We start from the raw sequence: 15,429 nt of genomic DNA, 5'->3' as shown, positions 1-15,429 counted from the left end.
CTCAAAAATAAAAAACTAAACCAGTTTAATGTCAATAGCACTAAAGAATGATTATCAATATAAAATTTTAAATCCCATTATACTTGTCTTTTGGGGGGGCTTATTTGAATTTAATTTTTCTAACTTCAGCTCTGAGTGTCTGGCAGCAAATTATACCAACTCAATGTTCACAAATTTCTGTGAATATCATGATTCTGCATGTCCTACAAAAGTCCAATTTTAATTTTAAAAAATAGGCATTTTTAAAAAGAAGCTACAAAGCAATAATACAAAAAAATATTTTTAGTCCTGTTTGTAATATCATTAGGGTTTCACCCACCCACCCTCAGGCTAGATGATGTATTTTCTTCTCTCTCCCCTATTCCAGTCATCACTTGGTAACAAAGTAAACCATGTTCTTCTCTTGGTCCAGCATCCTTCATGCACACTTAGTTGTAATAGAAGTGATTAAATGGAAGCCCTTCCTTCTATGTATTGGTTAATAATTGAGACAGATCCAATTAGGCAAGAGAAAAAGTCCAAGTTTTCATTTCAAATTGGTTATGCATTCCCTGGGTTTTGACTGTATTATTTACTCGAAAAGATGATAAGACAAAAACCAAGAACTATAGGATACTTGTGTTTTACTTTTTTCTTAAGTTCTTCTGAAATATTTTCCCAATTGACTCAAAATGTATCTTTTAATTAACTTAAATAACTTTGGAATATTTTAAAAGATTTGATGTCAAAATATGTCAGGAAACATAGAGCAGTATTTTCTTAATGAAAGCAGAAACCTTAATCATGAATATAAGATAAATATATATGAATTTCTATTAATGCTGAATCCTTACATTTCATCACATTTTTCAAAATAAAAATTTATTGTGAAGAATACCTATAGTGTTCAATTAAATATTTCCAAAGAATTCCAGTTTTTCAGAATTATAAATCTTTTTATCTTACTTTTTTGGGGTACACATGATCGAAAAGTATGCATTTTAATTAATGAATATAATTTTTATTTGCAGATTTCCTAATATTTAATTTTTTCCTAACTATAGTCAGAAAAAACAAACTTCTTTTTATTCCATTTGATTGAGAAAAGTGTGTAAACATTCATTTATTCAACTTTCTATAGTAGATGCTGCTCTAACAAAAATGCTAGTGCTGAATCTGGCTTTGGAAGAAATTTTACCAGTTGGTGGCAGCATTCACAAGAGTGGATCACATTTCCTCTGTTATCTTTAGGTTGAATTTCAAAACAACTCTTGAAAACAGTCTCATAAGGCAAGCTTAGAACAGTACATGAACCACTATGGAAAAGTAAAAGGTTAGCAGTTATAATATAGTTCAAAAACACACTGATACATCAGTCAAGAAGCAGGGTTGCTCATCTCCTATTCTTTATCTTATAGGCAGTTCTTCGAATGTGAAATCAGAGATAATTCCGCCACACACAAAAATAAATTGTTCAATCAAAGACCTACATGCTGATCTTTCCCCTTCAGTAATGTCTGAAATGTACACCAGTAAACCTTAAATCCTAGTTCATCATCATTGCTTACCTTCCCCTCCCCCCCATCTAGAAAATATAGCTGTGTCACTTTGGAGACATATTTCATTTTATCTGCTACTGATGATCTGAAGATTGAGAGGCAGACAATTCTGTTCCGCTCTGACTAGAAAAAGAGCCAGTTTATACCCAGCAGCAGGAGCTACAAACAGCAAGCAGTACACAGGGCATCAATTCGGTCACGCAAGACATGAGCCTATTATATTACAGAGGGCATGTATTCAAAGAGAAAGAGATGTTCCAAGGAGAAAACTCCTGTGTTATGATTATTCAATAATGTTATTCAGCCTCAAATGTTTAATTTTCACATCAATCATTGAAGCCCTAGAACTGGCTACTAGCAATTTTTAAAGAATTCTTCTTTGATATAAGATTGTTTTCCTCACAGGTTAACAAATCAAAAAACAACAAATTCACCATTTCAGAATTAAGGTGGCCTTTTTAATTCCAAACTGCATTTCTTCTTTAAATCAGTTATGTCTTAATACTTAGTTAATATCAATTGCATTCAATGTACATTTTAGAATAGCCAAAACACCTTGTAATATTAACACATCCTTAACTGTAAACTAAATGTATACCTATATAAATATTTTTGGAGATTGCTTTTTTATGTAATTCCATCCATTTTCAGAACAATTATCCAAATAAGTCATTTTAGCTTGGATAAGCATGTACACACATTAAACAGAAATTTTATATAAATTCTGGGAAAATGAAGTTTTAAAAACCTTTGCTTTTTTGTTCCAGTCTTAAATTCTAAATTCTAAAGCATTATATTCAAATGCCTCAAGTTGTAAATGATTCAAAAGAACAGTTACATTTTATCATTTAAATTGGACTGTTGCACTTATGCACAGTCAGCATGTTACAAAATTCTTGTGAAACTTCAGTTGAAAAATATTAGCAAATGGAATTTGTGAAGAAAAACTTGCTGTAGCCACTTCATGAATAAGAGGAATAGGCTTTTTTTTTTCTTGCACAAAGTTCATTCAACAGACTAATGGATATTTAAAAACAAACTATCTGCCAACCTGTTACTGTTATAGAAGTATAATATAATCTTTAGTTTCAAAAAGAATGTTCAAGATAAAAATCTTTCTCAACCAAATTTGCCCTAAATTGTTTTCTCTGAAAAATTTTAAATAGTTATCTTAGTATTTATGTATTTTAAAATCCTAGACAGATAGAACATGATCAACCTACCCTCATTTAAGATGAAAATACAATGGATATATGAATCCTCTCATTTACTTTCTTATTACTAAAAATACTCTTTCTACTTCCTTTTCATTCATAAAAGAGTAACTAAAATGACTCAAAGGTGAAAAACAATATGTCCACTATTTACTGCCATTTTTAATTTTTCAATATGGATTTCTTTTGATATGGGATTATGATGCATTTTACTTGCCTTTAAATGCACACTCATATAATTACTATAGGAAAAGTCATTATTCTAAAAGGAACACAGATTTATTTAAAATAGAAAAATACTTCCAAGATTGTATGAAGTGTCCATTTTCCTCAAAAGACATAAGCACTCTATTATCTTACAGAAAGAGAAAAAATTGCCAACTTAAGATCTAGGGGCATGAGAAAAATTTTCAACCAGACTGTATGCTGGCAGCAGGCCATTCAAGCAGTTCTCAAGTCCTTCAGTTTAAAGCATATTGGGCAGAGTTATTAGCTGACTTTTGCTGAAAAAAATATGGGAGAACAGTTAGAAAAGATTGAGGTGTAGAACAGATCTTAAGTTGGTAAATAAGTATATAATATACTGAGAGAGAGAGGCACAGAGAGAGAAAGGAAGGGAAGGGGGAGTGAGTGAAAAGTGAGAGGGAAGGAGAGCCAGAGAGGGGTGAGGGAGAGGGAATCAGGAATTTTCACAGAAAGAAAAGAGAATGTACTGATCATAAAAGTGGGAAAGAAAAAGACTTCAGCATATGAAGAAGACTGGAATAATTCTGAATACAAAATTTCTTGGGGCTTCAGCATTCTGAAAAAAAAACTACTAATTATGAGTTGAATTACCACATTTTGAGGTACAAGGGCATCAGGATTAAAACCAGTTGGTTTTGTTGTTGTTGTTTTACAGCAAGAGATTTGTAATCGTGATGGTATAGGACAGTGCTAATGACCTATATGATAATTCTCCACCCTTTTTCTAAGTTTGCCTACCCTTAGCTTGGTGACCCTGGCAACAGATGGAAGGCAAAAGCCAAGCTAAACTTCATGACTGTCCATAAAAGCTACTGATCCTTAACCAAAAAAAAAAAAATGCTGGCATTTAAACTAGACTGGCCCTAAAACAGGAACTCAAGAAACTTCTAGATGACACTTGTTAACTTCATATGTGTCCAACAGCTGAAAATGCATAGAAACATTTTAATTCATCCTGGTGTTCAGTCAGAATTGAAGGTGGGGGTGGGAGTAGGTGGGGAGGAACACTTGGATGAAACACCTCACAGGAAGTTACAGAATGATGGTAAATTGTCACCTCCTTAACCCCCAATGACATCTGCTATAACCTAAGTGAAATGATGAAGGGAAAGGAGTCATATATACATGTTTTTCCTTAAGGGATGTGTATTGCAACAAGCCCAATGAAGCAGTATGCATTTTCTTCAAATCTCCAGGTAAGACGCCCTCTATGCTTTCCACATAGAGATATACTGAATTGCTAGGCAACATTTGTTGATTTTAAAAAAGGCAACAGAAAGAAAAAAAAAGAAAAGAAACAAACAGAAAACAAACTGCCACAGACATTGTTTCTGTCATCTTTCCCTCCAGCCCAATAACCCCAACCAAAAAACAACACAAGAAAACAGCATTTAAAGATGACATGCCTAACTACATATTATCGTGGCTTTTAAAAGGGGTTAAGGATTAAGGAATGGGATTTAAATGAAGTTCCTTTTTAGGCAATTTCAAATAGAATTTTCCTTGCAACATTGATCTTTAATCACAACTCCATGTAAATTATAAAGATATAAAATGTTACTTAGTTTCAGATAAATGAAACTGCAAATGTTCTATTTGATAAAAATAAATGCCAAATTTATTTACTTGAGACAAGAGAGTGATAGATTTTGAAAGTTTAAAATTTTTTTCAAATTCTTACATATAATTTATATTTAAATAATTTAATAACAATTTATTACTTTAAAAATTCTCTCATTTGGTTTCATACACATATTTAAGCAAAAACAAGTTGTTGTTTTTTTAAGGGCAATTCCATTCATTTTCCACCCTTCTCAGTGATCCTATAACCAAACTAAGCTTACTTGAAATATACTGTCAAATCAGTTTTTACTTTGTTTCTAATATTTTAACATGAATAATAGGATTTTACAGACCTATTTTGTCTGAGTAAGAGAGGTGGCCTAGCACAGTGAAATAAAGAGCCAAGCTGGGGACAGGGAGAGATGGGTTCAAATACCTCTGGTGATATATATATTGGCTGAATAACCAGACCAAGTCATCTAAACTCTCAGTACTCTCAGGCAACTCTCTAAGACAACAAATAAAAGTACAGTTACTGATCTGTATGGGTAGAAAGGGCTTTCCTCACTAGGAGTTCTCTACAAAGATGAATTTCAGGTCTGAACCAAAGATGGGGGAAATCATTAAAATTCATCCAACTGCCTCAAAATAAGAAACCGGGATGCAAAAGTAAGTTCAACCTGGGGGACTAGGAGAGAGATCTACAAGGTGGGTATATATTCTCCTACCCTCTGGTAAGTGTGTGTACGTGTGGGATGGGGGCTAAGAGCACGCAAGGAACAAACGGCTGCTGACACAGAGTTTCGCTAATGTTGTTTTCTTGCTGGTGCCCGCCCTATCCCTGCACTATGGAAACTGTAATTTCTCTCTGGCTGCTGCTCCTTCTCATTCTTTTTCTCCTGTTACATCCAAAACAGATGGGTTCAACTTCATGACAATCTGACAAGTTAATAGGTCCTGATGACATCCCGAAAAGAAAATGGGAAAACAGGGATGTTTGTGAGACCAATTTCTCTCTTCTCTCGTCTTACCCCCCCCCCTTACCCCCTGCCACACACATCCGCCTTCCCTACCCCTCACCCCTACCTCCGCCACCCCCCAAGCATATGTAAAAAAGAAAGGTCTGAAGCCTGGCCTGGGAGAGAGATTTGTGGCTGATTAAAACCAGCCTAAGCTGGGGGGGGGGGGGGGGTGTCCATTGAGCTTTGCTTTCATCCCTAGACTCATTACTCTTTCCTCTCCGCATTCGGCTTTCCCCCCATAGTTTCTACGCGGCATACCTCACCCTAAGGAATGATTTTCAACACCCCTCCCTCCCCTGCTTGTATCTCAGGGGCTGCCCTCCTCTTAACAATGAGAATTATTCTCATCCTAGCCCCCCCCCCAACCTACACCCTCCGCCCCACTTCTTTCCCGTAAAGGGAATGAAGCTGCTATTGAACTTCATCTCACCGTGTGACTAATTTTGATGTTCGTAAACAAGCGCCAGTCAGGCTCTTTCCTGGGCCACCCTCCACAGACAAGGGGAAGAGAGAGCGCGGGAGGGAGGGGGGAAAATACCGAGAGCCCAACAAGAGTGAGGGCACCCCGACCCCAGAGACCTTCCACCCCAGACCCGTAAACAAACATGAGCTGCGCCACAGATTTGCCTTTCCACCAAACGGCTAACCGGCAGAATAAACTTCTCAGAAATATTAAAGAACAGCTTGCTTTTCCGGATTTGGGCACGGGGCTGGGGGAGACTGCCGATAAAGAAGTCCGGATTCGTCCACACCTCCTTTCTTCCCAAAGGAAAAGATTCCATGAAGCTGGAGCCGCTGCAGATTTGCCGTGGGGGCGGGGGTAGGGTGTGAGATGCATTGGGGTTTATTCTGGGGGATGCTTCCCGCCCCCCCCCTTCCCAACCTATTAGCTAGCTGTGTCTGAGCTTTGATCTCCAAAGAGTCCCCCCACCTCCTCCCCATACGTGCTTTACAGTATTTCCTTTACAGCGGAAGCGTGGGGATAATTTAATATATTCAATAGCAGGAGTGAAAGGTCTGTTCCCCCCCTCCACTTCCTCCCCCAGCTCCTCTTTCCCCGCCCCTTCTCCTCTCTCCTTTTTCACGCCCTGGGTGGCATTTCCTTCGCGTGCATCAACAACAAGCCTCTGATTAATGAGGCACTAGAGCTGGCATTTCCCCCATACCCTACGCCCCCCTTCCCAATCCCTCCATCTCTTTACCGTGTGTGTGGGGAGAGGAGGGAAGCTCAGAGCGGGGGAGGGGATAGGCGGGAAAAAAAAAACAGAAGGAGAAAGGAGGAGAGAGAGAGAGAGCAGGAGGAGGAAGGGAAGGGAGGGAGAAGGAGGGGTGCTTCAGTGCCCGCCTCCTCTCTCCTCCCTTCTCCCTCCTCCCGCCATCCTCCGGCTCCCCCATTACCCGCTCCTTCCCCCCCCCCCAACTTCCTCTGCGTGGTGCTCAATTGGTGCTCTGGGCCGTCAGTCCCCCGGCGCTGCACCCAATGCGGGGTGCTTGTGGGGGAGGAGTGCGGCTCTCTCGCCCCCTCTTTCCCCCCTCGCCCTTCGCTCGTGTGTGTGCCTGCGTAACGCAGAGTCACATGTTGTTTTGCTCTTTAGTTCAGTCACTCAGTGCGCGATGTGTTACTCACTGTTCAACTGGGACCGAGACAGGCAGGAGTCGCCGTTGGCGGCGGCAGTAGCACCAGTAGCAGTAGCAGAGGCAGCAACCCCGAGCCACGCCGAGGGATTCGCAGCTCACCGAAACAGACCTGAACGCGGAGAGGCAGCGGCGGCAGTGACTGCAACCCCTGCAGCAGGACAAGTGCAGTCGCTTAACCTGGAGGACAGCCGAAGCAGTAAAGGCGGCTGCAGCCCAGAGACCGGGGCTATCGTTTGTGCGTTTTAGGGCAGCCAGATACACTGGAGAGAGAGGAGCCGCGGGAAGTTGGCAAAGGTGGGGGAGGGAGTGGACTGTGATCTGTGCATCTTCTAGCCGACCACCGAAGATAACCGATCATCAGAGGGAAACCCGCTCGGCTCATCTTCCGATCCTTGCTTTTTTTTTTTTAAACCTTTGGGGAAAGAGACGCTTTCACTTGCGAGAGTGAAGGGAAGCCATCCCTAACCTCCCATCCCTAAATCACTCCCCCTCCCCAAATCACCCCTCCCTCTGCCCTCCCTTCCCCCTATCCCTGTTGCCTTCGCGACTGGATTGAGGTGGTAAGGACTGCACCCTCCCGGGAGGATGGCCAGCCCGCCACTGAACGGGCTCCTGACCCCGGCGAATTCCTCCAACGGAGGAGGAGGTGGCGGCGGTGGCGGCACCAACCTCAACAACAACAACAACAACAACAACCACAGCGTGCGGAAGTGCGGCTACCTGAGGAAGCAAAAACATGGGCACAAACGCTTTTTCGTGCTTCGGGGCCCGGGGAGCGGTGGCGAAGAGCAGGGCGGTGGGGGAGCCGGGGGCCAGCCACCCCTGCCCGCGAGGCTGGAGTACTACGAGAATGAGAAAAAGTGGAAGAACAAGTCGGGGGCCCCGAAAAGGGTGATCGCCTTAGACTCTTGCCTCAACATCAACAAGCGGGCGGACGCCAAGCACAAGTATCTGATCGCCCTCTACACCAAGGACGAGTACTTCGCCGTGGCAGCCGAAAATGAGCAGGAGCAGGAGGGCTGGTACCGAGCGCTCACCGACCTGCTCAACGAGGGCAAAGCCGCCTACGACTCGAGCTCTCTCTACCCACACTGCCTGTCCGGCACCTCATCGGCCAGCGCCTCGTCCTGCAGCGCCTCCCTGCCTGGTTCGGGCGGCAGTGGTTCCTTCGGGGCAGCGGCTGAGGATCTCCACTATGGACTGATCACCCCAGCGAGCGCTGCGTACCGGGAGGTCTGGCAGGTGAACCTGAAACCCAAAGGACTGGGTCAGAGCAAGAATCTGACTGGGGTGTATCGGCTTTGCCTCTCCGCGCGCACTATCGGTTTTGTAAAGCTCAACTGTGAGGTGCCGTCGGTCACCCTACAGCTGATGAACATCCGGCGCTGTGGCCACTCCGACAGCTTTTTCTTCATCGAAGTGGGACGCTCTGCGTCCACTGGTCCTGGTGAGCTCTGGATGCAGGCGGATGACTCTGTGGTGGCCCAGAACATCCATGAAACCATCCTGGAGGCCATGAAAGCCCTGAAGGAGCTGTTCGAATTCCGTCCCCGAAGCAAAAGCCAGTCCTCAGGCTCCTCATCCACCCACCCCATCAGCGTCCCGGGCACCCGGCGTCACCACCACCATCATCTGGTCAACCTGCCTCCCAGCCAGACTGGGCTCCTGCGTCGCTCCCGAACCGACAGCCTGGCCGCCACGCCTCCCACCACCGGTACCCCCATTTCGACCCAGGCCTCTGGAGCTGGGAAGTGCAACTCCTGTCGGGTACGCACGGCCAGTGAGGGCGATGGCAGCAGCAGCGGGGGTGCGGGAGGGGTGGGCTGCAGGCCAGTTTCAGTGGCTGGCAGCCCCATGAGTCCCGGCCCGGTGAGGACTCCCCTAAGCAGGTCCCATACTCTGAGCAGCAGCTGCAGCGCCTCCATGCGACCTAATAAGATGATGTTAGCTCCGGCTGGGGGCCCCCTTCAACACAGTCGATCCATGTCTATGCCGGTATCCCATTCACCTCCGTCTGCCACCAGCCCTGGCAGCCTCTCCTCTAGCAGCGGGCATGGCTCAGCTTCTTACTCCCTGCCTCAAGGACAACATCCACATCCACACCACCTTCACCACCACCAGGGCCAGCGGCCCTCTAGTGGCAGTGCTTCTGCTTCTGGCTCCCCCAGTGACCCAGGCTTCATGTCCTTGGATGAGTACGGCTCTAGCCCTGGGGACCTGCGGACCTTTTGCAGCAACCGAAGCAACACTCCTGAGTCCATTGCCGAGACCCCACCAGCGAGAGATGGCAGTGGGACTGAACTATATGGATACATGACCATGGAAAGACCCCTAAGCCTATGTGGCCGAACATACCGAAGAGTGTCCGGGGAAGGGGCCCTAGACTTGGACAAAGGTCATAGAAAGAGGACTTACTCCCTGACCACACCTGCACGACAACGTGCAGTGCCCCAAGTCTCCTCTGCCTCCCTTGATGAATATACTCTGATGAGGGCCAGTTTTGCCGGCAGCTCAAGCCGCCTTTACCCAGCCTCTTCTCCCAAAGTGACCTACAACCCATACCCGGAGGATTACGGGGACATTGAGATTGGCTCCCATCGGAGCTCCAGCAGTAACCTTGGAGCAGATGATGGCTACATGCCCATGACTCCTGGAGTGGCCCCACTGGCAGGGGGCAGCATTGGAAGCTGCAAAAGTGATGACTACATGCCCATGAGTCCCACCAGTGTCTCTGCTCCCAAGCAAATATTGCAGCCACGGATGGCAGCAGCCTCTTTGGCTACAGGTGCAGCATCCCAAGCAGCCTCATCAGCAACAAGTGGAAGAGGCTCCCCGATGAATGGTAGCAGCTACAAGACCAGTTCTCCAGCTGAAAGCTCTCCTGAGGACAGTGGGTACATGAGGATGTGGTGTGGTTCCAAGCTCTCAGTGGAGAGCTCTGAAGGCAAGCTACTTCCCAATGGAGATTACCTTAACATGTCTCCTAGTGATGCAGGAGCTTCTCTCACCCCACCTGACTTCTTCTATGACTCAGTCCCATTGCCTGGTGGTGGAGAACCACCTAAGGGGGTCCCAGGCTGCTGTTACAGCTCACTACCCCGTTCTTATAAAACTCCCTGTCCTAGAAATGGGGATAGTGACCAGTATGTATTCATGAATTCTCCAGTGGGGAGGAGGATTGTGGAAGAGGAGCAAGAGCAGCCAAGTCTGCAGCCACTGCCCAACACAACTACCCCCTGCACCCAGCCTACCAGGCCCTTTGTATCTAATGGGGGCAGCCACTCCCAACCTCACCACCTAGTGCCTTCAGCAGTTAGGCAGAGTGGCAGTAGCAGTGGCAACAGCAACCGTCCAGAGAGTTTCCTCATCCAGCGTTGCAGAGCAGTCCGGCCCACTCGTCTGTCCCTAGAGGGGCTTAGAACCCTTCCTAGCATGCATGAGTATCCACTGCCACCTGAGCCCAAAAGCCCAGGTGAATACATCAACATTGACTTTAGTGAATCTGGAGCCCACCTTTCACCACCTCCACCTCCCCTGCTAACTTCAGCAGCCTCATCATCATCACTACTCTCAGCTAGCAGTCCAGCCTCTTCAATGGGTTCAGGTACCCCTGGCACCAGTGGTGACAGCCGGAGGCGCTCTCCCCTCTCTGACTATATGAACCTTGGCTTTGGCTCACCCAAGTCACCCAAATCTGGCACTGAGGGTGGTGGCTCTGTGGGCTCTTTGGATGCCTTGATGTCCCCTGAGGCTTCCTCACCCTGCCCACCACTGCCAACACCACCTGCCTCCTCTACTTCCTCCTCACAGCAGCAGCAACTACCACCTCCACCACCAGGAGAGCTATACCGCCTGCCTCCAGCTTCTTCTACCTGCCACCCAACCCCTGTCTCTGCCTCCTCCCCTTCTTCTCCCCCTGAGACAGAGGATAGTGGTGACTACACCGAGATGGCCTTCGGCATAGCCGCCACTCCACCACAGCCCATTGCAGCACCTCCGAAGCCAGAAAGTGCCCGAGTGACCAGCCCTACATCTGGTGTGAAACGACTGAGTTTGATGGAGCAGGTGTCTGGTGTAGAGGCCTTTCTCCTGGCCAGCCCACCCCCAGATCCACACCGGGGTGCCAAGGTCATCCGTGCTGACCCACAGGGGGGCCGCAGACGCCACAGCTCGGAAACCTTCTCCTCGACCACTACTGTGACCCCTGTGTCCCCATCCTTCGCACACAATCCTAAGCGCCACAATTCGGCCTCTGTGGAAAATGTCTCTCTCAGGAAAAGTGGCGAAGGGCCCAGTGGCAATGGTGGTGAGAGTCTTGGAGGAGGTGAGGAAGAGCCATCTACATCTCCTCACCCTCGGCAACCATCACTCCCTCTGCCACCTCAGTCTCAGCAGCTGAGGTGGACACAAAACCAACATGGAGCATTAGTTGGTTGCCCTGGGAGCAGTGGCTCTCCTATGTGTCGGGAGACATCAGCAGGCTTCCAGAATGGTCTCAACTACATCGCCATTGATGTTAGAGATGAAGCTGGCCTATTGTTACAGCAGCAGCAGCAGTCTGGAGACAAGAATTCCTGGGCCCTGACCCGTGGCCTCAGTGGCCTCATCAATGGTGGAAGTGGCAGCAGCACAGGTGGTTGTGTGGGGCCAGGCTCTGGACCCTTGCCCACAACCAACACCTATGCTAGCATTGACTTCATGACCCATCACCTGAAGGAGGCTACAGCTGTGAAAGGTGAGGCTATCTTTGCTTTGTAATTGGGTAAAAAGTGGGAGAAGTACCATAAGGCAGGCATGAGGAACCTGTGTTTTCTGAACTTCACTCTTTCTCATCTTTGACAACTTGACCTAAATGGCAAAAGCTCTGAATTAAGCTTCTTGGTTTGTTTTTACTCTGGTCTTCTATATGGGCCTTTCAATGGAAGAAAGGTCCTCCCAATAGCCAGTAAAACAGTTAAGGAGGCTTAAAAACAGGCATACTTTCATTTTTCCATCCAGGTCATTTCTTCCCCCACCACCCTCAACTCCTCCCCACAGATTGGTAGACCCAATCTGTGAATACTCTGAATCTGTCTTTCAATAAATTCAAAGAAAGGCAGCTATAAACAACACTGTTTATCTTTTTTGGGGGGGTTGTTATTAGAACATTGGGGGGAGAGTCTTCAGAAGTATTTCTTGGACTTCCTCCTGTTCTCACCTTCCCCCTGGATTGCACTACTTTGGACTGCATACAAGTTAATGTTTCTAAATGTTACTTAAAAGTTTTTCTTTTTAGTTTAGTTTTGTTTTGTTTGAAAATCAAATGCAGATGAAAGTCCTTTAGAAAGTTACCAACCATTCCCCTGGGTGACAGGGAGAATAAATTAATTAGCCTATCAAATAATTATTAATTTAATTAAACTTTCATATAGAAACTGATACTTTCTGCTAATCAAATTATTTTTATCTGTTGTGGAGGAAACTAGTGGGTGCAAGAAGCACAGAACATGAAACAAAAAAGCATGGGTTTTGTTGAGAATAGTTGTATGAGTGTTCTTCATTGTTCTGGGAATTTTCTTCAAAGGCCTGTGAATGGCGATGTGTAACTCTGCAGCTGGCAGTTCATTCTAAATATGAAGGCATGGTAATTGGCTTGTATATTGGAGTAGAGATGTAATACACAAAGCTTGAAAACAAAAGGAAATAGTCAAATGTTGGAGATTTGAGGGTTTTTTTCCTCCCTTAATTCCATAGCTGGTTCTTCGCTGAGGTGCTAGTGTTGTAGAGGCTTCTTTTAGGATTAGTTAGGCCTACTGAGAAGCTTGAACAGGCCCAGCTGAATATTATAATTGGTGAAATTCTTTTATTTTTCATTTGAGTAAACATATTACAAATGGCTGATTAGGCTGGCATGGGGTATGTTCCATTTCTTTCTTTTTCCCAGAGTACACATCTAAAAGTCTAAATATACTAGGCATTTTACAGTAGCAGCATTTTAGGAGATTTAGCTATAATCATAAAATAACCCCCTTCCCCCATGTTTTCAAAAGCAAAAGCTATTTCCACCTTTGGCAGTAAAGCCAAACGGTGAGTGACAAAATAATTGAAAAAGAATAATGCCTTTTTGGAGACCAATAAAACTAAAATAAAGTTGACGTGTTAGAATTTATCCTATAAATATCAGCCATCCAGTGAAGGTCATTTTGTTATACTTTGTAGCAAATATTCTTGGTTGTTCTGCAAACTTTCCATAGGGAGTGAAAGGGTTAGTTGAACATTTGCATAGATTATATCAATAGACCAACCAAAGTAAAGTCTCTGTATTTCTTAGGAGGCATATTTGATACAGTAAACCCTAAAAGTATCTACTTATGCCCAGACCTGATTCTAATAAACAAAAACAAAACAGACTCCCTCTCTCTCTGAGGACATGATAGCTTTTACTGTTTCCGGCCTGTCCCTGAAGGGGAGGAGCAGGATAGTAAAAACCTGGACTGGATTCAGGTGAGGCCCAGGCTATTGCTTTCTGCCTCCTATTTACAGGAGGAATTAAGCTCCGAGTTTCTTCATTGAATGAACTCACAAGAGGTATGGGGCTTCAGAGCTGTCTGGCGAAACAAATTTAATTCTGCAACATGATTCACGTATGATACAGTGCCCACTTAGGGTTAATAAAAATGGTAAACAGTCAGATACTATGTGTTTGGGGACCAGGCTTAGCCTATTTGGGATAAAGTTTTCCTACCAGAATATCTCTGTCTCGCTCTCCCTCTAGATTTATTATTTTGAAGTCAAAATGCTGTGTATTTTGTATTCTTCTTGGTAACAACAGAAGTGGATCGTTATTTTGGCTGCCAGTTTTCTGTATGTGTATATGAGTATTTTACATATATTCTGTTTAGAAGTAGGTTAGCTGATTTCAAGGTAGATAAAAAAAGAGGCTTTATATTAAATGAATCAATGGTGAACTAACTTGTAACAGGGAATAGATTAGGAAAGTGTGAATGTATCATCTTTCGTTATTAATGTAATCCATAAGTAGTACTCTATGGAGCCAGACCATTAGCATTTACAAATTCACAGAATAATGCTCTGGGTTGATTAGAGATACATATCCATGCTGAAATGTATTTTTGGTGCTTTTACATAAAAAAGGTCATAACAGCAAAAATGCCTTCTAGGAGTGGTTTATAGAAATGCAGTTGTAGGCTTAGGGGAAAAAGAGTGATTCTTTTTACAGTGAAATAAAAGGAATGTCCTTGATCATATCTGATTTTAGCCCTAATTCATCGAAGTGTTTAATATTTTTGTGCATACAAACTGCAGGGTATGGGAAAAAATGTATCAAATTGTTAAAAACCCAACTTCATGCTTAGATGTATCCTGCTTACTGTTTGCATAAATGGTTACAAAAAGGGTGTGTGTGTGCATCATTGTTTACTTGTGTTTGCAGGGGAGTTTTGCTGGATTACCAAAGTTCATTAGAACATGCTGTAGGTAGGCAGTTTTACTTTTATAAATGGCATAAATAAAAATAAAATAACCATGAACATAATGTTATTTTTTAAACAAGAAACGATATAAAGGTCACACGACTTTTTTTTGAGTGTGCAGGAAAACTTGTTTGTTTGTTTTTTTATCTTCAGTCTGGATTTTTATTAAATCAAAAACTTGTTACTGCTTTTAAAATAACTGCTGATTTGTATAAGCTTGACAACCAAGCATAGCAAAAATGTGTATAGTGGCTTATACTAGCTTATACTAAGAAAAATTAGTATATTGGCTTTTTTTTCTATCCTTAAGGGGATTCTCATTTTAAGATTTATTTGGATGTTCTATTTGATCAGAACTACTCCTCAAAATAATATTCAATGTCCCTCTGTCAGATGGATTTGTCTAAAATGTATTTGATAAAGAGAATATCATATGATAATTTTAAAACCAATGGTTGAGTAACTTTGGTATGAAAGAAATGCTTGCAAGGGAACAATAAAGGCACTACTTTATTTACATTTAAGAGGAAGTTGTACTTACTGAAATATCAAAGCACTTGGACACTTTCAGAAGTATAATGAGCTTAGTTGACAAACCAAATAACCTTTCATTTTTTCCCCCTTGGTTTAGTTGGCTAGCTCTTGTCATAACAAGATAATACTGGTATAGAGTTCCTATCCCATTCCCAGGAGTAGACAAGTAAGGTGCTAATGAAAACACATGCACCCTTTCTTG

The 15,429-nt window shown here is 43.9% G+C and overlaps 1 protein-coding gene across 1 annotated transcript in view; it reads left to right on the top strand.

Annotated features, from left to right (window-relative positions):
• Window positions 1–7,193: 7,193 nt before the first annotated feature.
• Window positions 7,194–15,429, top strand: part of IRS2 (insulin receptor substrate 2) — a 39,278-nt gene continuing 31,042 nt past the window's right edge. Inside the window, exon 1 of the mRNA XM_001375228.4 lies at window positions 7,194–11,956. Within this exon, the coding sequence (XP_001375265.3) occupies window positions 7,807–11,956 (4,150 nt within the window). The 5' untranslated portion in view covers window positions 7,194–7,806. The remainder of the gene's footprint in view (window positions 11,957–15,429) is intronic.

The sequence above is a fragment of the Monodelphis domestica genome, chromosome 8 (genome assembly GCF_027887165.1).
Source record: "Monodelphis domestica isolate mMonDom1 chromosome 8, mMonDom1.pri, whole genome shotgun sequence".
NCBI lineage: Eukaryota > Metazoa > Chordata > Mammalia > Didelphimorphia > Didelphidae > Monodelphis > Monodelphis domestica.
The sequence above is the reverse complement of the archived record's forward strand: the minus strand, read 5'-3'. Positions and strand labels throughout refer to the sequence as shown.